Source organism: Hypanus sabinus, chromosome 9 (genome assembly GCF_030144855.1).
Source record: "Hypanus sabinus isolate sHypSab1 chromosome 9, sHypSab1.hap1, whole genome shotgun sequence".
NCBI lineage: Eukaryota > Metazoa > Chordata > Chondrichthyes > Myliobatiformes > Dasyatidae > Hypanus > Hypanus sabinus.
The window spans coordinates 7,987,187-8,013,465 of NC_082714.1; the positions used below are offsets into that span (position 1 = coordinate 7,987,187).

At 40.5% G+C, this 26,279-nt stretch overlaps 1 protein-coding gene across 2 annotated transcripts in view; it reads right to left on the reverse strand.

Annotated features, from left to right (window-relative positions):
- Positions 1 to 26,279, reverse strand: part of LOC132399073 (brain-specific angiogenesis inhibitor 1-associated protein 2-like protein 1) — a 131,961-nt gene that overhangs the window by 11,734 nt on the left and 93,948 nt on the right. Inside the window, exons 12-14 of one of the 2 annotated variants that reach the window (XM_059979018.1) lie at positions 18,296 to 18,473; positions 14,363 to 14,391; positions 1,754 to 1,794 (exon numbers count right to left, since the gene is read on the reverse strand). In XM_059979018.1, coding sequence (XP_059835001.1) covers positions 1,782 to 1,794; positions 14,363 to 14,391; positions 18,296 to 18,473 — 220 coding nt within the window. In that variant the 3' untranslated portion in view covers positions 1,754 to 1,781. The remainder of the gene's footprint in view (positions 1 to 1,753; positions 1,795 to 14,362; positions 14,392 to 18,295; positions 18,474 to 26,279) is intronic. The other variant, XM_059979017.1, reaches the window with a different exon arrangement.

Genomic DNA, 26,279 nt, shown 5'->3' on the forward strand with positions numbered 1-26,279 from the left:
CACAGATCCCAGCATTCATCTCAGTGGAACAACACTGGTCACAGATTTCCACTCTGAATAGCACTCCTCCACCGCTGCCCTCATGGTCTGTAGCCAAGCTAATCTTGAATTTTATCAAATCACTGTGGATTCCATATGTTTTAATCTTCTGGATCTTCCATGTGCCATAAAGTATCTTGTTGAAGGTGTTATTAAAGTCTAGGTATACAACATCCACTACCCCTTCCTCCAATTGTCTTCATCACATCAAAAAAACTTAATCAAAATGTGATCTCCCCTGCACAAAGCCATGCTGACTGTCCCTAATGCTATCCCTAATAACCTTCTCCAATAATTTCCCTACCATTACCACAGGCCCATAAAATTTGCTACATTATTTGTTTATTTAGAGATACAGCACAGTAACAAACCTCTCTGGCCCAAGGAGCCTGTGCCAGCTAATTACAACCATGTGTCCAGTTAACTTACTGACTGTAGGTCTTTGGGATGTGGGAGGAAACCGGAACAGCTGGTTGAAACCCAGGTGAGATAACAGATTACTGCACTGCACAAAGCAATTGATCAGTCTGTGCTCAAAAGCTGACCACATTGTGAACATCAAATGCAGTAAACCTGATTCTGCTGTAGTAGTGACCAAGTTTTTCCATTGCCTGTTGCTTTAATTTGCCATCCGATTCTGACCCATGTTTCTGACCTTCCTCACTGTCGAATGCAAGCTTGACAAACAGGACCTGATTTTCTGCCTGGGCACCTTGCAACCTTCTGGACTCAATGCGAAAGTCTCCAACTTCTGATAGCTTACTTTCTCTGAATACATCAGAACTGGCTATTTGTTTCCCTCTAAGTCATCACTACTATAGGCTTTGATCTTTCCCACTCTCCAGGGACTTGAGGATTTGAGTTATAGGGAAAGCTTGAATAGATTAGGATTTTATTCCTTGGAGCATAGGAGAATGAGGGGAGATTTGATACAGGCATACAACATTATGAGGGGTGTAGATAAGCAAGCAGACTTTTTCGACCAAATTAGGTGAGACTAGTACTCAAGGCAAGAGGTTAAGCATGAAAGGTGAAATACTTGACGGGAACTTGAGGCAATTCTTCAGACAGTGGTATGAGAGTAGAACGAGCTGCCAGAAGTGGTGGATTCAGGTTCAGTTTCAACATTTGAGATAAGTTTGGGTAAGTACGTGGAAGGATGGCATATGGAAGACTATGGTCCAGGTGAGGTTGATGGGAATAGGCAAAATAACAGTTTGGCACAGTGGATGGGCTGAAGAGCCTCTTTCTGTTCTGTAGTTTTCTATGATCCTAACTCCATTACCTCATGTTGCCCTGTCAGGATTGCCAAAGGGAATGAATTGCCAATGGGGAAAAAAATGAAGGTGACAAAGTTGTCCAACAAATTAACAGCCAATCCCACAGCAAAAACAACCTCAGTCTATTACAGAAAGTCACCTTAAGCAGTAAGAGTCATATAGCACTTAACAAAGGCACCTCAGTGCACCATATCCATATGGACCTTCTTGAGAAACTCTACAAATACCACTTGTCTGTTCATCTCAACTCCAATTTCTCTACCATGTGGCTGCCTCTTGCTCTTACCCAGTTTCCATAAAAGGTCTTTTGATTTGAAATGTTATTTCTCTATCCACAGATGCTGCCTGACCTGTTCCAACATTGCAGTTTCATTGATTTTCAAAACACGCTGCTATTGAGCACACACTTGTAAAGTTGTGGCAGTACGTCTTACCTGAGGAAAGGTGGTTTCATAGTGCCATTCACCTCTGAACTCTAAAGGCGGAAACAGAAATTAGATCACACAGAAAATACATACATTTTAAAAAGCAAACCATAACCACATTAAATTAGTTTTATTTATTTGGTATACAGAATGGTAACAGGCCCTCATGGCCCAATGAGCCCGTGCTGCCCAATTATATATGTGACCAATTAACCTGTACATCATTGGAATGTAGGAGGAAACCATGCCACCCGGAGGAAACCCACACGATCACAGGGAGAATGTACAAACTCCTTACAGACAGTGGCAGGAATTGAACCCAGGTCACTGGCACTGTGATTGTATTTCTCTAACTGCTATGCTACCATGCTGTTCCTAATTTACCACATTTGGACAATAATACATTGTAGATGTACTTTTTTCCTTCTATATTATGTATTGCATTGAATTGCTGTTGCTAAATCAACAAATTTCACATCACATGCCAGTGATAAACCTGATTCAGATAGATATTGTACTGTGCTTTTCACTAGACAGATGGATAATAGAATTAATTCTGCAAGAAAAAAAAAGTTGAAATTTGTGCTACAATTTCAGTGGGGAAAATGGGAATTGTTTATATGTTTATGCTGATCAACACCAGGGTAGGAAAAGAGGTGCTACACTGCTCGAATCTCTGGAGCAAACACGACAGAGATCTTTGTTGGAAAGCCTGCATCAGTCAGTGTCCTAAACCTTCAAGATCTTCTTTGACTAGGTATATTAAGAATAACTACAATTATCGTTCATAGTTGCCAATCCTTTGGCCATTCCCCCCCCCCCCAAAAAAAAGTATACTTCAGTACAAAAAATAAACAAATAATCCTGTAGAGGCTGGAAATCCAGAGAACGTATACAAAATGCTGCAGGAACTCAGCAAGTCTGGCAGCATATTCTCCTCCATAGATGCTGCCTGCCTTGCCAAGTTCTTCCAGCATTTTGTGCTCATTACTTAGTCAAAGAGGGAGCTTGGTGCCTAAGAGGGAATTTGATTTATATTAATTATAGTATGACTATTATTGCCATAGGTAATCCCGAACTGATTTTAACTGATAGACAACTTTGATTCAATTCTGATAATCAGGCAGCTCAAATCTAACAAAATAACCCAGTCATTTTGATGAAAGATTATTGACCAGAAACATAGTTTCATCTTTTTCCCTGAAAAGCTATTTGTGGCATTTTGTTTCATTTCAGATTTTCAGCATTTACCACTTCCCCCCTAATCTAGCAAGGCAGGGATAAATAAACTGAATTTAACTAGTAAAAGATAATGAATTTCTTTAACTCAACAGTTGTTTTCATCAGTATTTAGTTAAAGAAATATAAAACTGCTACAGTGGGTATATTAAAGTTTAATGTTTCTGGGTTTGAAACCTTGTATCACTAATGCTTTAGTTTGTTCTAGTGATTCAATCTGCATCATTAGTATGTATTCAAGCAACCAGAAATACTCCAGATACGACCTAATGAGAGTTTTATAAAGTTGCAACATAACCTCCTAATATTGTTACAGTGGAACCACAAAGCATAGTCTGGAACCTCAGTAAATCAACTGAATGTTGTCTTCTTTTGCAATACACACATTAACCACCGGATGGCGGTATTTAGACAGAAAACTGGTACATAGATCATCTCAACAAACCAACACCTGAGTTATTAAAACACATTCTTAATGGCAGCATTCTCTTAATTCATTGGTCACACACTAACGTTAAACGTGTTCAAAAGCAGAGACAAAAGGGAATTAAATATTCTGAAAAAATACATGAACGTGATAAGAAACTGGCAGGCAAGAGATCTTAAAAATATTTTCCCTGAACAAAAACTGGAAAAGGAAACAGTTGTCCTTGTCACCATTGGTACTAGTATAGGCAGGGCTAGGGAGGAGTTTTTAAACAGATGGATTATGAGTGGCCTGGGCAAAATTGAATAGGTAAACCATGAAGATCGTTACCTAGCCACATGCATATCGGCAGAGAGCAAATAAAAAGGAAGTAAACACAAGCCAAAGCTTGGCATGGGAGAAATGAGTTCTGATTATTGGGCAACCACACTAGTACGAAGGCAGGAGAGCTGCTCTGTTGAGATGGGCTTCATTTGAAAACTGCAGGGTGCAATATCACGGCAAATCATAACTAGGATCATAGTCAGCACATTAGCTAAATGGTTAACACAAATTACATGTGCTCAGGACTACTATATTTACCGTGTTTTGTACTAGAAATATTACTAGAATGTTACCTGGGTTTCATCACCCAAGTTATAGGGAAAGGTTGAACAAGTCAGGTCTTTATCCTTTGGAGCGTAGAAGTTTGAGGGGGGGACTTAATAGAGGTATTTAAAATTATGAGGGGGATAGACAGAGTTGACGTGGATAGGCTTTTTCCATTGAGAGTAGGGGAGATTCAAACAAGAGGACATGAGTTGAGAGTTAGGGGACAAAAGTTTAAGGGTAACACGAGGGGGAATTTCTTTACTCAATGAGCTTCCAGTAGAAGTGGTAGAGGCAGGTTCGGTATTGCCATTTAAAGTAAAATTGGATAGGTATATGGACAGGAAAGGAATGGAGGGTTATGGGCTGAGTGTGGGCCAGTGGGACTAGGTGAGAGTAAGCATTCGGCACGGACTAGGAGGGCCGAGATGGCCTGTTTCCGTGCTGTAATTGTTATATGGTTACTTTGGTTCCAGAGAAGCAATGTTTTGTTCAGACCATAAAAATCCATAAAATACAGGGGCAGAATTAAGCTATTGGGCCAATTGAGTCTGCTCCACAAACTAGTTTAGCTGTATACATATGCACAGTTGAATGACACTAAACTTGAACACGAGATTCTGCAGACGCTGGAAATCTAGACCAACACACAAAATGTTGAGGAACTCAAGTCAGGTGGCATCTATGAAGGGGAATAAACAGTTGACATTTTGGGCAGAGACACCATCACAATAGAAGGGTCCTGGTGTAAAGTGATGACTGTTCATTCCCCTCCATAGATGCTGCCAGACCTGCTGAATTCCGCTAGCATTTTGTCTGTGTAGCTGAAATGATTAGATTGGTTCAAGTTCTAGGAAGTTTGAATTAAAAACTGATAGGGGAAACTGAAGGACAACAGAAAAGGTCAGAAAACTTTAGACAAACATGCACGACAGGAATTAAATTCAAGTGAAAAATTATGATCTGTACCTTAATGCCTGTAACAAGGCAGATGAAATGACTGCGCAGAAGTGAGGTAGATTCCATTACAGGATCAGCAATGTAAGGTGATTAGGAGAGGGTACTTAATATTTTAGGTATTCAATGTTTCAAAAAAAATACACAACTACAGAAAGGTGGTTGATAGTTTTGTAAACTTTTTAAAAAAAGTACTGTATCCCTCTTTGATTTGGATACATTTCTGTTCAGCATTGTGAGCTATCTGCCAATACTCACATCCTGACCCTTGCTTTGGCCTTTTTACCCAGTATATTCCAGACAAATCTTCCCTCAATCCTTTGCAATTGACTTTTATTTGAGGATACTGGGTCAATGCACACAGTCTTTTACCCAGGGTTAGGGAATTGAGATCTGGAGGGCGTAGGTTTTGGGTGAGAGGGAAGAGGTTTAATAGAAACCCGATAGCAGCTTTGGGAGCACTGCTAATCAAGAGAGGCATTAGGGTATTCTCAGTGGTGATATAAAAGCAGTGGATTATTATATGAAATTCGCTGAGTGGAAATAAGAAACAGCAGGTAAAGGTGACAGCTAGAAGTGGTTTATAGGCCCACAAAGTGTTGCCTTACAATAGGAAAAATGGGACAATGTTAATGGATGTCAGAAGGGAAATGCAATTATCACACACAATTTTAAATCTGTATATTAATTGGACCTAGCAGTCAAATGGAATGCACCAGGGATCATTTCTTAGAGCAATATGTTACGGAATCTACCCAGTAACAGGCTATTGTAGAGTTTGACAGGTGCAATGAGGTAGAATCGTTAAGAGATTCTGTAGTTAAAGATCCTGAGAGAAGTGATCACATATAGATACAGCAATACAGAGGGCAAACAACCTCAGGTCCAAACACACAGGAGTGGCCTTCAGCCCACTGATTATGCCAATCATGATACCCATTCGGTCCATTTCCCTCTAAAGTTTAGAGTTTATACCTCTCTTATGCATGTGCCTGTCCAAGTACCTTTTAAATGCCGTTACAGTATCGGCCTCAGCCACTTGTTCCGGCAGCTCATTTTATATCTGTCCACACTATGGGCAAAACATTTTCCTTTAGCTGCTACTCCTTCCCTACATGCAAGTGATTCCATGTAACAGTGCACTGCATCAATGACATAACTCAGAACCTTTGATTAACACCAAGACACACAGTGATACCTTCCTTGATTAGTAATGCTCTCAAAGCTGCTATCAGGTTTCTATTAAACCTCTTCCCTCTCACCCAAAAAGTATGCCCTCGAGATCTCAATTCCCTAATCCTGGGTAAAAGACCACATGCACTGACTTATCTATGCCCCTTGTGAGTTTATATCAGTATCACCAACTTAATAAAATGCACTTACAAAATTTGAGGGAAGATCTTTCGAGAATGCACTGTGTAAAAAGACTAAGGAAAAGGTCAGGATGTGGGCAGAGACAAATATGTCACAATACGGAGGGGAAAATTATCCCACTTAAAGAATGGCACTCAGTTCTGAATGATGGCTAAAACATGTAAAGTGTCAAAAGTTAGAGATAAACTACATATTTAAGAACCAGCAATTAATAAGCAGTTATTAACCAACCTGCTGAGATCCTCCAGCATTTTGTGTGTGCTACTCTGTATTTCTAGCATCTGCAGAATCTCATGTTTAGAATTTGACATGATCCACTTTTCGGTAAAGAAGTCATACCTGACCCATAGCAGGACACAAGGCATGCCATGTTCACAGCTTAAGGAATCCACAGTTATTCACTTCATTTAAAGCAAGAACCACCAGATTATAATGTTAGATACATGAGGGACATGGCAGAAGAATGACAGAAAAATGTCCGGGTATGTGGGAGGGTAAGAGTTAGATGGACCTTACAGTAGTTTAAAAGATTAGCACAACATTGTGGGCTGAAGAGCCCGTACTGTACTGCATTATTCTATGTTCTATGCTCATATTTTCTGTCTGTGACTATTGCTACCAGCCATTAATTCTCCAAAGCTATTCATCTATCAAATTAGGTCACTAAAAATCATGACAGGTCTTGGGAAAACTGCATGGTCTGAGAGCAGACAATTGGCGAACTTGGACAGATAGTCAATCATGAGATCCAGCATATGACACAGGAGCTAAAATTCCATTTCTAACACAACATATTAATGTTTGATAAAAAGGTTTTAAAAAAGACTTAGCTAATATTTAGAAAATAAAATGTTTAATAAAATCAACGTTTTGTACTATGCATGTGCCTTTCAAGATAATTACCTTAATATCTATATTCTGATAATGGGTTTAAAAGAGTTTGGGAACATAATGAAAGTTGCTGCAAAATGAGTTAGCCATCTGTCCAAACTTGAACCAGCTAAAGAACTGAGGCAAAGAAGAATATTAAATCAGATGTCTTAATTCCTCCAGCTGCTGTGATGTCCCACACAACAACAAACTTAATGTTCATTTGTTCTGTAAATACCACACACACACAGTTGTCATTGATAGTGAGACATTCAGTTCTCCGCTTTTAGGGGAAATGACCCTATGGGTCAGAGAGGGAAGTAGCTTCCTGTTAAAAGTGGTGGAAATAGCAGTGGATGATCCATTGAAAATGGAGGCTGGTGGGTTGGAAGATGAGGACAGAGAGCAAGGGTCTACCCCCTTGGGCACCAGGTGCAGCAGAGATTGCACAAGGGATTTAAGTAGAGGCGATGGTTGGGTGTTATTGAGTGGGTTTACAACAAGAAAAATCCTACTACAGTTTTTAAATAAAGTAAAAACCCCAGATTGGATATCTAATGAGTAAAAAAACTAATGGGAACACTAGTTCAATCAAAAGAAAAATCTCCAATCACAATGGCTCCCACTTTGTAAACTGGGAACAGGAATAGAAACAGAATTCTTTTGCTCTTGATTTTATTGAGCATAAACACTGGGTGAAGATGTTAAAATTACCCTCTATTCAAATAGCCTGTAGCAAGCTCACAAGCTAAAAATAGCTAACCGGGGAGGTCTGAGCAGGCAAACTCTGCTTAGGGGACCATGAACCAATATTAGTGACCTCTAGAGAACTCCTCATTAATAAAAAAAAATTAATGTCTTTAACACAATTCTTAAAATTAAGTTCTACAAGATATAATCTTTATTTTTGGAAGATGCACAAGGTCAAAGTGTATATATGTGTGGATATTAGATAGATCGTAGGTCGTTTCTCCCACCCCTCCAATAACTCTCGTAGAACACTATGATACAGCAGCAAATGATAGAAACACAGAGTTTAATGCTTCAGGATAGATGCAAATGAGTACCTCACTCATATTGCGTGTCTTCCCATATTATACGTTAACTAGTAGCTTTATTAAATTGAAGAAAGTGGCTCTTTTCAGATAGAATCGCCTGTTCGTGTCACATGAATCATCTGTGGAGCCGCAAGCAAACTGCTCTGCCAAACACTTCATTCAATGGCAATAAATCCTTAATAGATTAATAAAACAATTACAAAGAACATGCTGATCCAAATATCAAGACTCCAAGTTCCCAGCCCAATTTATCACTACCACTAAATGCATTGCTTTCAGCTTTTACACATTGGCTTTTAACAACTTCACAGGCATTGATTATATTGCCTGTTTTGACCAAAGCTGAATTTGTAGTTATTATCAATGTATCTGAAAATGATGCAGGGAGTACCCACTTCTAAAGATAGCTCACAGGTGTACAGCAAGGCTTGTAAATGTTTTAAAATATGCACTTTCAAATTTTTACTAAAATTGTATGCTCAGGGAAAACAATGCCAGTACTCTTGGGGATCATGCTATTTTTGACAATGTTACCAAAAGGCATTTCTAGGTCATACACTGCACAAAGTTACTACACCCTTTCCTCAAACCTGGCTCTGCTTAAGCCCCAACAAAACCTTTCAGTGTGGAATTCTAAATTTCTTACATTTTCTTCTTTATGACTCAAGGAAATTTGGCCATTGCACTTCAGAACCAACTAATCCTCAATTATTTATTCATTACAACACACTGAAAACATGAGCAGAATTTCATCAACTCACATGCTACAATATTTATATGGCTAACTTGACACAAGACAAGCTGTGCAAATCAATTGAGATTTTTCACTGAAGTACACTTTGTCGATACTTTATCTTAAATACAAATCAGAAGCTATCTCCACCCCCCCATTTCCCCCTGTTAGCCCTGGTCCTAAAATGAACATGCATCAAGGACCCCCACCATCCAGGCCATGCTCTCTACTCATTGCTACCATTGGGAAGAAGATACAGGAGCCTTAGGACCCATACCACCAGGTTCACATACAGTTATTACCCTACAGCCACCAGGCTTCTGAACCGGCACGGGTAACTTCACTCACCTCGACACTGAATGATTCTACAATCCTGTTTTTCAACTATTACAACTCATGTTCTCAGTATTATATGTTTACCATTGTGATTTTAAGTATTTGTACAGTTTGTCTTGATTTGCATTTGGTTGTTTGCATGTAGTTTTTCCATTGATCCTATTGTACTTTTTGTATCTACTGTGAATGCCCACAAGAAAATTAGTCTCCTACATACTTTGATAATACATTTACTTTGATCTTTAACATCATATAGATTTACAGCTCTTTATTTTTGTTTATAATGGATAAGAATAAGAAACTGAGTTTTCAAAATACTAAATAATTTAAATTCCAAAGGTGGTCATTCTTGCCCCTCAGTTCTAAATTCATTTCATTATACACCATTGCTTTTCAGTAACTATTTCTTCACCCATTCTTAATTTCACTTTTTTCTATAGTTATATCTAGTAACAATGATTATCTATCTCACTTCAAATTGGAGTTTTAAGTCTGCACCTTGTTAATGGAGGAACTGTTTTGTAAACTATGCTGATTGTAAATACGCAAGATTTTATGACCTCTGGTTTATTGCAGTTCTAAACAGCAATGCTCATAAAAACTCAGGAGTGTTGGGTTTTTTCCAGAACATTCAAAATGGTGCGAGAGTCTAGGACCAAATACCAGAATCCCAGAATAGCACGAAGATGAAGAGGAAATTCTTTCGCTAGAGAGCGGCGAATCTGTGGAATTCACTGCCAGGCAGGTGTGGAGAGCAAGTCTTTATGCATATTTAAGGCAGAGGTTGATAGATTCTTGATTAGTCAGGGAATGAAGGGATACGAGGAAAAGGCAGAAGATTGGGGTTGAGAGGAAAATTGGATCGATCAGCCATGATGAAATGGTGGAGTAGACTTGATGGGACAAATGGCTTAATTCTGCTCCTATATCTTACAATCTTACAGTTCTGTTGCTGTCAGCTATTGTATATTGGCCTACTGGTTTTCTGAACTTGCATTTAATCCATAAGTATTTTGGTTTTATATTCTGCTATCTCAGTTTTATCCCTTTGTCTCCTCAAGACTGAGACACAAATGTTTCTGGCAGTTGTTTCAATTCATTGCTTATTTATTTAATTTCTAGTCATAGTCATAGAACACCACAGTACGGAAACAGGCCCTTTGGCTCATTTAGTCTATGCTGAACCATCATTCTGCCTAGTCCCATTGACCTGCGCCCAGACCATACTCTCCCACCCTCGTGCCCATCCAAATTTCTCTTAAATGTTGAAATTTGACCCACATCCACCATTTGCACAAGCAGGTCATTCTACACTCTCACTACCCTCTGTGTGAAGTTTCCCCTCATGTTCCCCTCAAAACATTTCACCTTTTACTTAACCCATGACCTCTAGTTTCACCCAACCTCAGTGGAAAAGTTTGCTTGCATTAACCCTAACTACACCCCCTATAATTTTGTATATCTCCATCAAATCTCCCCTCAATCTTCTACACTCTAGGGAATTAGATCCTAACCTCTTCAATCTTTCCCTATAACTCAGGTCCATCCTTGTAAATTTTCTCTGTACTCTTTCAATCTTATTGACATCTTTCCTGTAGGTAGGTGACCAGAGTGGCACACAATACTCCAAACTAGGCCTCAGCAACAATTTCAAAATACAACCAAACTCCTGTACTCAATGCACTGATTTATGAAGGCCAATGTGCCAACAGCTTTCTTTATGATTATCTGTAACACCACTTTGAAGGAATAATGGATCTGTATTTCCAGATCCCCCAGCTCTACCACATGTCTCGGTGCCCTACCACTCACTGTGCAAGACCTACCCTGGCTGGCTCTCCCAAAATGTAACACCTCAAACTTGTCTGCATTAAACTCCATATGCCATTTTAGCCCATTTTTCCAGCTGGTCCAGATGCCTCTGCAAGCTTTGATAAGTCTTCTCCGCTGCCAATTATGATGCCATCCGCAAATTTACTGATCCAATTTACTACATTGTTATCTATATCAACAATCTGGATGATAAACAACAATGGACCCAGCCCCAATACCTGTGGCACACCACCTCCAGTCACATAGGAATTCATCGACAACCAGTCTCTGGCTTTTTCCACAAAACTGATTTTTAATCCAAATTCCCACTTCAGCTTGAATGCCAAGCAACTGAACCTTCTTGACCAACATCCCATTCAGGACCTTCTCTACATGGACTTCAGCAAGGAATTTGACAACATTCACTGACTTGCTGTCACCAACTTTCCTGGTAACTTCCTCAAAAAACTTTAAGGTTGGTTATACATGACTTACCACACAGAAAGCCATGTTGATTATCTCTAATCAGTCCCTGTCTATCAAATACTTGTACATCCAGTTCCTTAGAATACCTTCCAATAATTTTCCTTCCGTTGAGGTCAGGCTCACTGGCCTGTAATTTCCTTAGAGCCTTTGTTAAACAATGGAACACATTAGCTATCCTCCAGTCTTACAGCACCTTGCCTGTGGCCAAGGATGTTTTAAATATTCTAGGGCACCTGCAGTTTCTGAACTTGCCTCCCACAGGGTCTGTAGGAATACCTCATTAGATCCAGGGGATTTATCTACCCAAGTTTGCCTCATGACAGCAAACACCTCCTCTTCTGTAATCTGTATAGGGTCTATGGCCTTGCTGAAAACAACCTGTCCCAATCCAGACTTGAGATCCTTTCTGATACAACAAAATTAACCTTTCTCCAGTTTAGAATCTCAATCTGAAGACCATAAGACATAGGAGAATTAGGCCATTCAACCTAATCAGTCTGCTCTGCCATTCCTTCATGGCTGATCCCGGATTCCACTCAACCCCATACACCTGCCTTCTCACCTTATTCTTTGATGTCCTAATCAATCAGGAAATGATCAACTTTTGCCTTAAATATACACAGACTTTGCCTCCACCACAGTCTGTGGCAAAGCATTCCCCAGTTTCACTACTCTGGCTAAAAAATTCCTCCTTACCTCCATCCTAAAGAGTTGCCCCTCAATTTTGAGACTGTTCCTTTTAGTTTTGGATACCCTCCAACATAGGAAACATCTCCACATCCACTGTATCTAGTCCTTTCAACATTCGATAGGTTTCAATGAGATCCCCCAACATTCAGTATAGGCCTGAAGCTGCCAAATGCTCCTCATATGTTAACCTCTTCGTTCCCGGAATCATCCTTGTGAACCTCCTATGTACTCTCTCCAAACCTATGCTTTTCCATAATTACCTTGAAACTAACGGCCTTATAATCATTAGATGCCAAATGTTCCCTTACAAACTTCTGCCACCTGCCCTGTCTCATTCCCCAACAGCAGGGGATTCACTCTAGTTGGGACTGATTAAGGAAGCTTTCCTGAACACATTTTACAAACTCCTTCCCATCCAGCTCTTTTTGGCAGTATGGGAGTCCGAGTCAACATTTGGAAAGTTAAAATCCTCTACTAATCACAATCTTATGTTTTTCTCCCCCTAACAGTCTGCAATTACTCTACAGATTTGCTCATCTAAATCCTGAGGTCTGTTGGGTGTTCTATTATATAATCCTTTTAACACCATCATACCTTTCTCATTCCTCAGTTAAACAATAAAGCCTCACTAGACGAGTTCTCCAGTCTGTTCTGACTGAGCACTGCCGCGACATTTTCCCTGACTAGTAATGGCATCCCTCTTCTTTAATGCATTCCGCTCTATCACATCTAAAACAATGGAACCCCGGAACATTTAGCTGTCAATCCTGCCCCTCCTGCAACCAAGTCTCAGTAATGGCTATAATGTTCCATGTGCTGATCCATGCCCAAAGCTAATCCACCTTTCCTAAGTTACTCCTTGCATTGAAACATACACAGCTCAGAACATTAGTCTCTTCATGCTTGACCTTTTGATTCTTGGCTTTGTAGGTTGGTCTAACAACATCTTTCTCCACTATCTGGTCTGGCACTCTAGTTCTCATCTCCCTGTAATTCTAATTAAACTATTCCCACCCCCACCCCCTTCCCCCTGTACAGTGCTAGCACACTTTTTCACTAGGATATTAGTCCCTGTCCAGTTCAAGTGCAAACCATTCCTTCTGTACAAGTTCCACCTTCCCTGGAAAAGAGCCCAGTGATCCACAAATTTGAAGCCCCCTCTCTCCTGCACCAGCTACATGTTAAACTGTATAATCTTCCTATTTCTGGCCTCACAAGCTCATGGAATTGCTAGCAATCCTAAGATCACAACTCTGGAGGTCCTGTCCTTCAACAGCACCCAACTCCCTGAACTCACTTTGCAGGATCTAGTCACTAATCTTACTCATATCATTGCTACCAATGTAGATCATGACTTATGGCTGCTCATCCTCCCACTTAAAGTTGTCGACTCAGTCTGAGATGTCCCTGACCCTAGCACCCAGGAGGCAACAAACTACCTGGAAATCTCCTTCTTGTCCACAGAACCCCCTCTCTGTTCCCCTAACCAATGAATCCACTATCACCACAGTTCACCTCTTCTCTCCCCTTCCCTTCTGAGCCACATAGCCAGTCACCTGACTGATGTGGCTTTCCTCTGCTTGGACATCTCCCCCAACGGCATACCTGTTGTTGAGGGGAACTGCCACAGGGGCACTCTGCACTGGCTGCCTATTCCCTTTTCCCCTCCAGACAGTGACCCAGTTACCTGTGTCATGCACCTTGGGTATAACAACCTCCCCATTGATCAACCCCGTGGCCTCTTGAATGATCTGGAGTTCATCCAGTTCCAGCTCTCCAACATGATCTGTTAGGAGCTGCAACTGGATGCACTTCTTGCAGTTGTAGTCGTCAGGGACATTGGAGGTCTCCCAACCTTAGCACATACTGGAATCTTGCTAACTTTGTTTATTCAATAATTCTTTGCATTTCTTCTTTTTTAGTGTGTTGTATTTAAAATCATACATGCTGTTTGACAGAAAATGATCAAAGACGCACATTTGGAATGAATTGGTGGCAATGATAATGTGGTACTTGGTAACCTCTCATTTTAATGAGAAATTCTTTACCTGAGCATTTTCCTTTCTCCAGATTGATTCTATTTATATAAAATAAAGAAAAACAGTTGAAATTTCTAATTTGATGGTATTTTGCCTTGATTTACAGTGAATCATCACCTGCTACCTCAGGTTATGAGAACATATAGATTAAAGTCCTTATAAAGAACTCAAATGCCAGATTTCACATTGTATAGTGTGCCCTTTAAAGCACCTCAAAGAAAGGCATGCAGTAAAGCAACATTGTCCAGGAACAGTTCTGCCAACCCTCTGTGCAAGTGCATTCTGACCCAAAGTGGAAAAAACATAACTTAATCCTTTTGGCCGCAAGACTCAATCAGATAAGAATTGAACCATATTAACTCATGAGAATTAATAGAAAATTATGTTTCTTTAATGAAATCAACACTAAGCAAAATTATTCCCCATTGGGTCTCTCAAATTAATGTGGCTGAGTTTTCATGTGATCCCAAGTCTTGAATTGAAAGGACTTGATTTTGTTTCTCCCTGACCCCTTCATGTCAACACGATTGTTAGTTTGATACATTGGTCTTAGATCACAAATATTCACCAGGTTCAAGGGGGAGAGTAACAAAGGCCTAAGTGATTACAAATGCACTAGTGGCATTACTGAACAACACACAGGCTGGATGGGTTGTGGCCCATTTCTACTCTGCTTTCCTTATGCTCTGCATCCACATTTGCACCAGCATTACTCCGATGGAAATAAACCCAGACATAAAGTCAGAGGAATACAGCACAGAAACAGGCCTTTCACCCAGCTGGACCACGCTGACCTCAGCATCCTCCCTGCTAGACCCAGTCACCAACATTCAGCTGCTCCTCTGCCCAGATGCCTCCCAAATGTTGCAATTGTACCTACCCCAACCACTTGTTCTGGCAGCTCATTCCAGATACTCACCACCCTTAGTACAAAGAAGTTACCCATCAGGTCTCTTAAATCTCTCCCATCCTACTTTGTACCTGTACCCTCTAGTTTTGGACTCCCCATCCTCAGAGAAAAGACATGACCTCATCAATACCACTCATGATTTTATAAACATCTATGAGGTCACCCCTCACTTCCCTATGCTCAAAGAAATACAGATCCAGCATGGTGAACACCTTCCTATAATTCAGGCCCTGTAGTCCAGTTAGTATCCTTATAAATCTCTTCTGCACTCTCTCCAGCTTGACATAGTCTTTCCTATGACAAGGTGACCAAAAATGTATACAATACAGAACGAGGTCTTACCAATGACTTGGAACTACAACGCAATGTTCCTATTCCTAAACTGGATGCCTTGATTGATGAAGGCCAGCATGCTAGGCACTCTCACCATCTTGTCTACTTGTGCAACCACTTTCAGCAAACTGTTCCACATACTCCCACGTCCCTCTGGTCCACAACCCTCATCAGTGCCCTGCCATTCACTGTATTATGTCCAAAAATGCATCATCTTCCACTTACTTACATTAAAATCCTTTTGCCATTCCTCAGGCCATCTCATTACTGATAAAAATCTCTAATTCATTGTAACCTGCTTCATGATCAACAAGATTCCCTAATTTAGCATCCACGATCTAGCTAATCAAGAAATGTACATTTATATTCAAACTATCCACATACTGAATAACAGAAAGTTTCATAACTGACCCTGGGGCACCCCATATCATAAGCTTCTAGCTGGAGAATCGATCTTCAACCATCATCCTTTGCTTCCTAATATTGAGCCATTTCTGAATACACTTCTCCAGCACCCCTCAGTCCCATGTTACCTAACCTAATAGATCACCCTGTTATTCTGGACATTGTCAAAGGCCTTACTAAAGTCCATAGAGACTACATCCACAGCACACCAGAGATCTACACATCCTTTTGTACAAAATAGGTACAGTCGGCCCTCGTTATCCACGAATCCCGCATGCGCGAATTCAACCAGCTGTGAATCGCGAAAACCCGGAAGTGCTCTTCCAGCACTTGTTGTTCGAGTATGTACAGATTTCTTTTTCTTGTCATTATTCCCTAAAAATGCAATATAACAACTATTTTACATAGCATTTACATTGTATTAGGTATTATAAGTAATCTAGAGATTACTTATACGGGAGGATGTTCATGGGTTATCGTGGATCGGGATCGAAAAAAATCAGAAGTTCTCTAAGTAAGTCAGAACAGGTACATCCGGTATTATTTAGCGTCAGGTAGTCAAACGTTTGTATTAGTATATAGTATATATTTTACCTTTCTATGCATAGAAAACACTTAAGAACGTATGTTTCAGCGCCAGGCTTGGGAACGGAAGTTCCTGAGTTCGATCTAGTGACAGACCGTTATCGAGTGCGCTCTCCACCGTGCCGGGTTGATGTAGAGGATCAAAAACCCAAAACCCAATAATTAAACCACTGTGTTGCTTAGTAATAATTGTAGCTTTCACTGGGGCAGAGCCTTTCTTACTTTATCCTTTAAAATTGTTCCGATCATTGACCGACGTAGCCTAACGCTTTTGCAATGACCGATGGCATTTCACCTCTTTCCGATCGCTTTATTATTTCCACTTTATTTTCAATGGTGATCGTGATTATTTTCGTGAACAGAAACACTGTGGATTCAGGTCTCTGTCGCTGGGTCCTAAAGTCCACCGCACTGAGACAGGTTAAATAAGGTCTGGGGTTCCGCTGGGTCCTAAGATCCACCACATTGAGTCTGGTTGAATAAGGGCCTTGAGCATCTGCGAATTTTGGTATCCATGAGGGGTCCTGGAACTAATCCTTCATGGATAAGGAGAGCCGACTGTTTTACAGATAGTGGTAATTAACTGACGGAGGATTAAAAGCAATACCTCATTAACTGGTGCCTAGTTGGAACAACTTTTTTTTGACATGGACATGCTTTGAAGTTCCTGAAATTGATTTTAATTCTGTTATACTTGGATAACTGGGAATTATGTGCTGTGCCAAGGCTGTTAGGAGCTTCCTTATACGTAAGCTATACAGTTAACTCAAACCTTGGCTCATAAGAACACAAATATGTGTTTGACTTCAATATATTCAGTATCCACAATCCTCGAGTATCATCAACATTCCAAAGATTCACTACCTGCCAGATAAAGAACTTTCTCACATGCATGCTGAATAACTGACTCCTTATGATCAGAGTGATGCTGGCTCTAGGAATCCTAGACAAGAGGAAACAGCAACTTCACACTTGGCTTTCTACCTTTAATAAAATCATCTCTCATTGTTCTAAAGTCAAGAACTTTTAACTCAAACCAATTTGATCCCTCCTCTTATAAACTATTCATCCTCTTGGAATTGGTCTTTCCAATTAATTGCATTCCTGCAAATTAACTTGTAGTAATTCATGTACAAGCACACTCAGGTCAATAGGTTTATTCTGGAAAGTTAATAGTTCACATACATTTACTGTTCATTCATTATCATATCTTACAATGAGAAATAAGAGTGAAATTCTAACCCTAACCCAAGTACGAGACCTGAGGTGAGAGCACTATCATCGAGTCAAAACACAATAAATTTATCTCCCTTTATAAAACATAACAGCACAGTACAGGCCTTTTAACCCACAATGTGGTGCCAACTCTTTCACCTACTCCAAGGTTAATCTAACCATTCTCACTCACATAGCCCTCTGTTTTTCTTTCATTCATATGCCTATCTAAGATTCTCTTAAATGTCCTTAATGTATCTGCCTCTACCACCACCCTGCAGTGCGTTCCACACACCCACTACCCTAAAATACCTACCTCTGACATCCCCCAATCTCCTGCTGTGGACAGTAAATTATCTAGTTTTGCTTGTTGCTCAACTAAAACACATACATATAAAAATAAATAACACCAATCCCAGAAACAAGAACATCTTGCTTGCAGAAATCATTGGCATTTAAATAAACATTACTATTGACCTTTGATAGGTACTTACTGAGTTTGTATTGTCTGGCTGAGGTAGAATTCCTCTGGTTGGGGCACTGCTGTAAGAATGGAATGTTGTTTCCTTGTTGTGATGTCTAACTGGCATCGATTCATAATCTGGAGGAGGTAGGGCAACGTTTGACCTCTCTGCTAAATTCAGGATGCTCATACTCCGTGCAGGAGCTGTGCTAAACCAAAGACAATTAAAGAAAGTTACAAGGTGCTTATTTCCATTATCATAGGTGCACAACACTAAAAAACACTTACACTACAAAATCTTAAATCATGTGGTCAACTTCTAATTCACTATTGCTGCAATAGCCCAGCATGAGGGAAACTAGACTGGAAGATGAACTTCTAATTCAACTCAGGCTCAACTTTTTTTTCTTGATTCTGCCAGTAGTTTTTTGTCTGTTATTAATCTTTAAATTTGATAAACATATTGGTCAGACTAAAACTTATCTAAACCAATTGTGATTCAGTTCATCTTTAGTTGCTGTGCAGAACACTGGAGTAATTTAAATGGAATGTTATTTTTGCTAATTAAATTGCTTCACAACCTTTCAATGTAATTCTGTTCAACAGCCAGCACAATCATTGTGCATTGTGAAAGTAACCAGGTATGTACACGGAGATTCATTGTGTATGCAAAGAGGATGAAGTCTTTAAAGACTAAACATACTTGGATCCCATCAATTAACAAAATTGAGGGGGAAAAAAAGCACACTAACCCAGAGAATGTCACAGTTTTGCTTCAACACAACACACTCATTTCTGACTATCAAATTAATAAAGCAGATTAACGCTCTGTATTAGTTCCTGAGAGTGAATGAAAAAATTGCTGGGAGTGGGGGGGGGGGGGGGGGTGTTAGGGAATGACAAATGATTAATACAGTAGCAGAAGGAAGCAGTTCAAAAAGAGAAAAAGCTTTTCCTCGTTAGAAATTCCTGATAACCCTTCACCTTTTTGCCTTTTCAAATAGTTTCATTAGTAAGGTTCTAAAGTAACAACTCCTTCCCTTTATATCAGGACAGCTCTAATTGGATATTAATCTCCCTTTTCTGCATGAGCTTGGGCTGGATTACTTGCATAGCCATTGGAGAAGCTGTTAACACTTACGAAACTTGTGGTGGCTGCCCTTTAGAAATGTTTTATTTCCCTCCCTTCTTTATATCTGCTTATTTAGGACAGTAGAGATGCCAGGCAGGAATGTGCAATGCTCCTCTTGCTGGATATGGGAAAACAGGAAGACCTTCATTGTCCCTGACGACTACAACTGTGAAAAGTGCATTCAGCTGCAGCTTCTAACAATCCGTGTTCAGGAGCTGGAGCTGGAACTGGATGAACTCTGAATTATTTGGGAGCCTAAAGGGATTGTAGAGAGGTTTAAAAAAGATCTAGTGCTTTCCCAGCGTACATGACGAATAAACTGCAGGGTTCCATCTGGGTAAGGGTACAGATTATAACTGACATTTTGATGACAAACCCTGCATTGTCATCAGAGGTTATGCCTGGGTACGTCTAGTCCAGTGGTATTTATACCCCTGTAGTCTGACCCTCCTAACTGGTTAGTCCTCACCCAATTAGGTTTCTTCTCTCCCATCTTGTTTACAATCAAATTCCAGCTCTTGCTTAGAACAAGACCTTTGTCTTTATCCCTAGTTTTATTTCAATGGCTTCCTTCACCAGGGGGTCCCAAAAGCCATTGCTATGGCACAGTAGTTTTGTGCCAGCCAAGTTAATCTTATCACCATTGCAAATGCAGTGTTCTGATACTGTTGATTTCTCTGGGTAACCCAAATACATACACCTCCTGTGCTCCTCAGTGTAGGTTTCCACCATGTCTCAACTGGTCAATATATCTCCTCCACATTCACAGGGACTCCTGTAAACACCAGCTGACCCGAGTCCCAGGTAATCTGTAACCCACAATCTCTGATTTTAGTTTCCTTATGGGTTTGTGGATTATATTAATCTGGTATTTCTGCAGGATCCTGGCAGTCCTTCCAGAAACCATGGAAATGTTTTGATAACAAATAAACCTTTGAAATATAGGGAAAACAGGTCATAGTGACAGGCTCCTCCTCGTTTTTAGGTTTCCTGATTTTACCATTGGCCCTTTTACAGTGATTTCCTTCATCTTGTAGCCATTCTGTTGGAATGTCATGTATAATCATCTTATTTCCTCAGGGACACTCTCTGGGTCTGTAATAGTTTTTGCACAGATAATCAAAGTAGAAAGAAGCGCTCTGCATTGGGAAGCATGATGGCGGTTTATTGTTGAGGTACGTCCATTAGGTGGATTTCCAACAGACGCCATGTCTGAGGCTACCATCCAGTTTCTGTAATATTAGAATGTCCAGAAATGGGAGGCAACCATTCTTCTCCATCTCCTTCGTAAATTGAATGTTTTTCCAATGTATACTGTTGAAGTACCTGGAGTCCACACTATGAAGGTATCATTGACATATTTGAGGCAGCATTTGGGGCGCAAGGGCGATGAACTCAGGGCCCTCAACTGGAGAACTCGACTAGTGAGGTTTTATGAGTGGAAATGATAAATAAGAAAGGTACAACCATGTTTATGGAGCTCTATAAGACCATAAAACCACAAGATATTGGAGCAGAATTAGGCTATTTGGCCCATTGAGTCTGCTCCACCATTTCATTATAGCTCATCCAATTTTCCTTTCAACCCCAATCTTCTGCCTTCTCCCTGTATCCCTTCATGCCCTGACCAATCAAGAATCTATCAATCTCTGCCTTAAAAATACATAAAGACTTGGCCTCCACAGCTGCCTGTGGCAAAGAATTTCATAGATTACCATTATCTGGCTAAAGAAATTTCCCCCTCATTTCCATTCTAAGAAAACACCTTTCTTTTCTGAGGCTCTGTCACCACAGGAAACATCCTCTCCATATCTACTCTATCAAGGCCTTTCACCATGATAGGATTTCAATGAGGTCACTCCTCATTCTTCTAAATTTTAGTGAATACAGGTGCAAAGTCATCAAATGTTCTTCATATGACAAGCCATTCTATCCTGGAAACATTTTCGTGAGCCTCCTTTGAACCCTCTCCAGTTTCAGCACAGCCTTTCTAAGGGGCCCAAAATTGCCCACAATACTCCGAGTGAGGCCTCACCAGTGCTTTATAAAGTCTCAACATTACATCCTTGCTTTTATATTCTAGCCCTCTTGAAACGAATGCTAACAATGCATTTGCCTTCGTCACCAAACTCTACCTACAAATTAACTTTTGGGGAACCCTGCACAAGGAATGCCACTTTGTGCATAAGATTTTTATATTTTCTCTCCCTTTAAAAAATAGTTCAACGTTTCATTTCTTCTACCAAAGTGCATGACCATAGACTTCCCGACACTGTATTCCATCTGCCATTTCTTTGCCCATTCCCCTAATCCAAGTCCTTCTTTAGCCTCTCTACTTCATCAAAGCTACGTGCCCCTCACTCATCTTCATATCATCTGCCAACTTTGCAACAAAGCCATCAATTTCATTATCCACCCCTGTGGAACACCACTAGTCACTGGCAGCCAACCAGAAAAGGCTCCTTTTATTCCCAGTTTTTGCCTCCCACCAATCAGACACTGCTTCATCTATTTTTCCTGCAATACCATGGGATCATGATTTGTTAAGCAGCCTCATGTGTGGCATCTTGTTAAAGGCCTTCTGAAAATCCAAGAACAAAACACCAACTGATTCCCCATTATCTATTCTGCTTGTTATTTCTTCAAAGAATGCCAACAGATTTGCCAGACAAGATCCTTCTTCGAGGAAACCATGCTGATCACAGCCTATTTTATCATGTGCCTCCAAGTACCCTGAGACCTCATCCTTAATAATTGACTCCAAAGTCTTCCCAACCACTGAGGTCAGACTAACTGGTTTGAAGTTTCCTTTCTTCTGCCTTTCTCCTTTCTTGAAGGGTAGAGTGACATTTGCAATTTTTCAGTCTTTTGGAACCATCCCAGAATCTAGTGATCCTTGAAAGATCAATACTAATATCTCCACAATCTCTTCAGACACCACTTTGAAAATCCTGGGCTGTATATTATCTGGTCCTGATAACTTATCTACCTTCAGACCTTTCAGTTTCCCAAGAACCTTCTCCCTAGTTATGGTACCTGATACCTAGAATTTCCACCACACTGCTAGTGTTGTCCACAGTGAATACCGATGCAAAATACTTATTTGTTCATCTGCCATTTCATTGTCCCTCCCATTGCTACCTCTCTAGCATTAATTTCCAGCGGTCCAATAGCTACTCTCACCTCTCTAACACTTCATGTATCTGAAGAAACTGTTGGTATCTTCTTTAATATTATTGTCTAGGTTACTTTCATATTCTATTTTTACCATCTTAATGCCTTTTTTAAGATTGCCCCTGTTGAATTTTAAAAGCTTCCCAATCCTCAAACTTCCCACCAAATTTTGGTCTATTATATGCGCACTCTTTGGCTTTTATGTTGTCTTGACTTCTTGTTAGCAACTATTGTGTCATCTTTCATTTAGAATACTTCTTTGAGATGTACATATCCTGCCCCTTCCAAATTGCTTCCAGAAATTCCAGCCATTGCTGCTCTGCCATCATCCCTGCCAGTGTTCTTTTCCAATCAATTCTGACCAACTCCTCTCTTACACCTCTGCAATTCCCTTTACTCCACTGTAATACTGATTCATCTGACTTTAGCTTCTTCTCAAAATTCAGGATGAATTCGATATTATGATCACTTGCCCCTAATTGCTCTTCTACCTCAATTTCTCTAATCAATTGTGGTTCATCGCATAACACCCAATTCAGAATAGCTGATCCCCTAGTGGGCTCAACCATGAGCTACTTAAAATGCCATCTCATCAGCACTCTAGAAATTCCCCCTCTTGAAATCCAGCACCAACGCAATCTACCTGTATATTGAAGTCCCCCATGACTATTGTAATACTGCGTTTTTGGTATGCATTTTCTATCTTCCTTTGTAATTTGTAGGTCACATCTTTTCTACTGTTTGGGGACCAGTATACAACTTCTATCAGGGTATTTTTACCCTTGCAGTTCCTTAGCTCTATCCACAATGATTCAATACCTTTCAATCTAGTGATTTGTTTTAATTCTTTTTAAACCAACACAGCAACACCATCCCCTCTGCCTTCCTCCCTGATCTTTCAATGCAATGTACATCCTTAGAAATTAAGCTCCCAGCTACAACCTTTTTTCAGTCATGAAAAAAGTCCTACACATCATACCTGCCAATCTGTAACCGTGTTGCAAGTTCATCTACCTTATTCTTCATACTGCGTGTCCTGTACAACACCTGTCCTGTATTCACCCTTTTCGATTTTGTCCATCTTTTACGTTGCAACACATCCTGTTAACTGTAATTCTGCCCTATCAACAGCCTCTCCTCACTACACATCACCAGTTTGTAAACCAGCTACCACACCTTCAACACTATTATCCACCTTCCCTATGATACTTCTTGTGTTGAAATATATGCAACTCAGGAATAGTCACACCATGCTCAACTTTTGATTTCTGACTTTGTCTGTGATCTTACCAACACCTGCCTCCACAAACTCTTCACTAATTTTTCTGGCACTCTGGTTCTCATACTCCTGCAATTCCAGTTGAAACCCCATCATGCAGCATTAACAAGTCTTCCCGCTAGGATGTTAGTCCTCCTCCAGTTCAGGTGCAAACTGTCCCTTCCCTGAAAGGGAGCCCAATGATCAAAAACCCTACACCCTCCTTTCTACACCAACCCCCTCACCACACATCACACAATCTTCCGTGTTCTAGCCTCGCTAGCACATGGCGCAGGTAGCAATCCCAAGATCCTGCCCGTTAACTTAGCACCCAACTTCCTGAACTCCCTATGCAGAACCTCATCACTTGTCCTTGGTACCTACATGGGCCACTTTTGGCTGCTCACCCTCCCACTTAAGAATGATGAGGACTCAATCAGATATTCCAGACTGGCACCCAGGGCAACATACCATCTGGGAATCTCATTCTCACCCACAAAACCTCCTGTTTGTTCCCCTACCTAACAAATCCCCCAACACCACAGCATGCCTCTTCTTCCCCCTTCCTCTGAGTGATAGGCAAGCTCAAGGCCACAGACCTGACCACTGTTAGGTCATTCTACCCCCACCCCCCAGTGATATACCAGCTATTGAGGGGTGGCAATAAGGGTACTCTGCACTAGCTCCTTAACCTTTTTTCCCCTTCCTGTCACCTAATTTCCTGTGTTCTGCACCTTGGGTGTAACTCTTTATGTCCTATCTATCAACCTCTCAGCCTCCCAAATGATCTGGAGTTCATCCATGCCCAACTCCATAACAGATTGTTAGAAGTACAGCTGGATGCACTTCTCACAGTTGTACAAGAAAAGAGTTAATAGATTAGGACTGTAAACTTTAGAACATAGAAGATTGAGAGGAGATTTGATACAAAATTATGTGGGGTATAGATTAGGTAAGTGCAACCAGGCTTTTTCCACTGAGGTTGGGTGGGATTACAACCAGACGTTATGGCTTAAAGGTGAAAGGTGAGAAGTTTAAGGTGAACATGAGGGGAAATGTCTTCACTCAGAGCGTCATGAGAGAGTGTAGAATGAACTGCCAGCACAAGTAATGCATACCAGCTCGATTTCAATGTTTAACAGAAGTTTGGATAGGTATGTGGATAGTAGGGATACGGAGGGCTATGGTCTGAGTGCAGTTTCATGGGAGTAGGCAGTTTTAAATGGCAGTAGGTATGGACTAGATGGGTCGACAGGCCTGTTTCTTTGCTGTACTTCTCTATAACTCTACCCTTCTATATAAAGGAAAACTGGGCAGTGCATGCAGCAGCTAGCTTTTGAAAATGAATATATTCCAGTGTTCCATGATAAAGAGCATATTTTTAAAAAGCCTAATTACAGCTGACTGATGAGCATCAAAAAATATAGTTGATTTACAGATGAGAGGATGGAAAACTAACAGTTGCTTTGTATTAGTCATGGAAATTGGCTGGCAGAGATAACAAGAGACTCCAGGAGTGCTGAGGAGGGAAAAAAACTGGACAGCAAGAGCCTTGCAAAGTACAGTGTCACCAAGTCAGGCAACTTGCCCATTGTAGTAGAGGCTTGATATTGTGGGGTCTGTGATATTGCACTTTTGGGCAGAACAATATAGATACTCTACTTTCATCACTACAGACACAAAAAACCATCTGTTATCATAACTGCATCAACATCAAGCTCTCACTACACCTCAACTAAATTTATTCCCCACTGCACAACTTGAAATAAGTTACAGACATGAACCACCAATGCAGCCTCTCAAAGAGGTAAAGGAATCAACAGGATTCAGCCAACTGCTCTCAAACATTTAGGAGTAAAGATCCTTTCATCAGTAAAATAGTACCTTTCCAAATAAATGGACTCAATGTATATATCTAAAACTAACTTCAATTTACATATCAGGTCAATTATCAAAAATCCCTGAAATTTAAGATAAAATGTTATTTAGTTCATTAAACTTCACTTAACAGACAAGGGTTATTTATAATTATTAATACAACAGAAGTGGAAAAAAATGAAATATCTGAATACTGGGCTGTTTCATGCAAGCAGCTACTTGGAGCCACAGGTGAAAACTGAGTGAGATGTCCCAGAATGAGCATGACAAGCCCCTTCACCAAAGATGCTACCCCTCCCTGGACACCCCATACACCTTAGTATGTGAAGTCAGCTCTGGTGAATTGGGCAGATGAGATCTACAGTGAGATCCATCTGCCAGAAAGGCGTTTCTGTAACGCTCCGTGGAGAGCAAAGGCATGACAAGGCTCAGAAGACATCATGGTCATCCAGTGCAACCAAGGAAGACCCCAGTTTGACACTTACTGGACCTGGGCTTCCTAGGTAGAGAGAGTAGATCTACCCCAACGGCTTTTCCATTTTAAAACCTCTCCCACACTGGTTTTTTGTCATC